The sequence below is a fragment of the Sinocyclocheilus grahami genome, unplaced genomic scaffold (genome assembly GCF_001515645.1).
Source record: "Sinocyclocheilus grahami isolate Dianchi unplaced genomic scaffold, SAMN03320097.WGS_v1.1 scaffold2071.1, whole genome shotgun sequence".
NCBI classification, from domain to species: Eukaryota; Metazoa; Chordata; class Actinopteri; order Cypriniformes; family Cyprinidae; genus Sinocyclocheilus; species Sinocyclocheilus grahami.
The window spans coordinates 168,288-168,896 of record NW_015507250.1 but is presented as its reverse complement, the minus strand read 5'-3'; the positions used below and the strand labels follow the sequence as shown (position 1 = coordinate 168,896).

Sequence of the window (609 nt, the reverse complement as noted above, 5' to 3'; positions counted from 1 at the left end):
CATTTTTTTTTAAAAATGGAGGAGAAAAACATAATCAGAATGAATGAAATAATGAGCCGGCTCCCATAGGGCCTCGTGTGCACTCACGCCTGGATGGACTCGGTGACGGAGCCGATCTGGTTGACCTTCAGCAGCAGGCAGTTGCAGGCCTTCTTCTCACACGCCTGCTGGATGCGTTTGGGGTTGGTGACGGTCAGATCGTCTCCCACCACCTGGATGTCCACCGACCCTGTGAACTTAGTCCAGTTCTCCCAGTCGTCCTGGTCAAACGGATCCTCGATGGACTGGACTGAGATCAAAACCAGACCAGACACACATGAACGGGTCTGTTCCTGCACAAACCAACTGTGTGTGTGTGTGTGTGAGAGAGAGAGTGAATGAATGAATGAGTGTGAGAGTAGCTATGCTTCCATCCACCTATTTTTATGTGCATTTTGGATTATTGCATAAAAAAAACGCTGGATGGGAACGCTAAGATGCACATAAATTCTAAAAATGCACATAAAAAAAATGTATGCACACAATAATAAGATGAGTGAGTGTGAGTGAGTGAGAGAGTGAGTGTGAGTGAGTGAGAGTGTGTGTGTGTGTGTGAGTGAGAGTGTGTGT

General features: G+C 46.6%; 1 protein-coding gene across 1 annotated transcript in view; it reads right to left on the bottom strand.

Annotated features, from left to right (window-relative positions):
* The window catches only part of eno3 (enolase 3, (beta, muscle)), a gene marked incomplete at its 3' end in the record, with an annotated part of 34,700 nt that overhangs the window by 20,537 nt on the left and 13,554 nt on the right, over window positions 1–609 (bottom strand). Inside the window, exon 9 of the mRNA XM_016260391.1 lies at window positions 88–289. Within this exon, the coding sequence (XP_016115877.1) occupies window positions 88–289 (202 nt within the window). The remainder of the gene's footprint in view (window positions 1–87; window positions 290–609) is intronic.